This window comes from Austrofundulus limnaeus, unplaced genomic scaffold, assembly GCF_001266775.1.
Source record: "Austrofundulus limnaeus strain Quisiro unplaced genomic scaffold, Austrofundulus_limnaeus-1.0 Scaffold945, whole genome shotgun sequence".
Classification (NCBI taxonomy): domain Eukaryota; kingdom Metazoa; phylum Chordata; class Actinopteri; order Cyprinodontiformes; family Rivulidae; genus Austrofundulus; species Austrofundulus limnaeus.
The window spans coordinates 63,631-64,290 of NW_013953347.1; the positions used below are offsets into that span (position 1 = coordinate 63,631).

Consider the following 660-nt stretch of genomic DNA (forward strand, 5'->3'; position numbering starts at 1 on the left):
CCACCTGATCAGACTGACACCTGAACCACCTGATCAGACTGACACCTGAACCACCTGATCAGACTGACACCTGAACCACCTGATCAGACTGACACCTGAACCACCTGATCAGACTGACACCTGCTGAACAATCAGACGGTCTTGTTGTGTTTTCAGGAGTTTTAATGAATGAAGCAGCTCTCTGTGTTCAGGGTCAGACAATCCTCCGCTCACAGCAGGTCTGATGACTTGTTTCACCTGTTTCTTCCAGGGACTCGGGCTGCTGCTGGGTCTCTAACGCTGAGGGAGAAACCAGCTGGATGAGTCTGGCACAGCTGGACCTGGGATTTCGTTCCGACTCCCACAACTTCAACACCTGTCCCACAACCACAGCTGTGTCGTCTCTACGGTACCAGGCTGCAATTTGATAAACAAATAAAACAAACAAGTCTTTGTCGTTACAGTTGTGTGTTTATCTGAATACTTTTTATTGATTAAACAACTTTGATTCAGGTTTTATTTATATAATGTGACTGCACAGCATAGGTCATCTCAGGTCACAAACAAACAAACAAACAAACAACATGAAGTATAACAAACCAATTCAGATCCAGATTCAATTTTAATTACTGTCCATTCAGTTCTGTCCACTTCCTATGGTCCAGGTGTGGTTCCTATGGT

General features: G+C 44.7%; 1 protein-coding gene across 1 annotated transcript in view; it reads left to right on the forward strand.

Annotated features, from left to right (window-relative positions):
* LOC106533430 (uncharacterized) overlaps nt 1-660 on the forward strand; it is a gene marked incomplete at its 3' end in the record, with an annotated part of 7,120 nt that overhangs the window by 2,941 nt on the left and 3,519 nt on the right. The window contains 1 exon segment of the mRNA XM_014029714.1: nt 251-388. Within this exon segment, the coding sequence (XP_013885168.1) occupies nt 251-388 (138 nt within the window).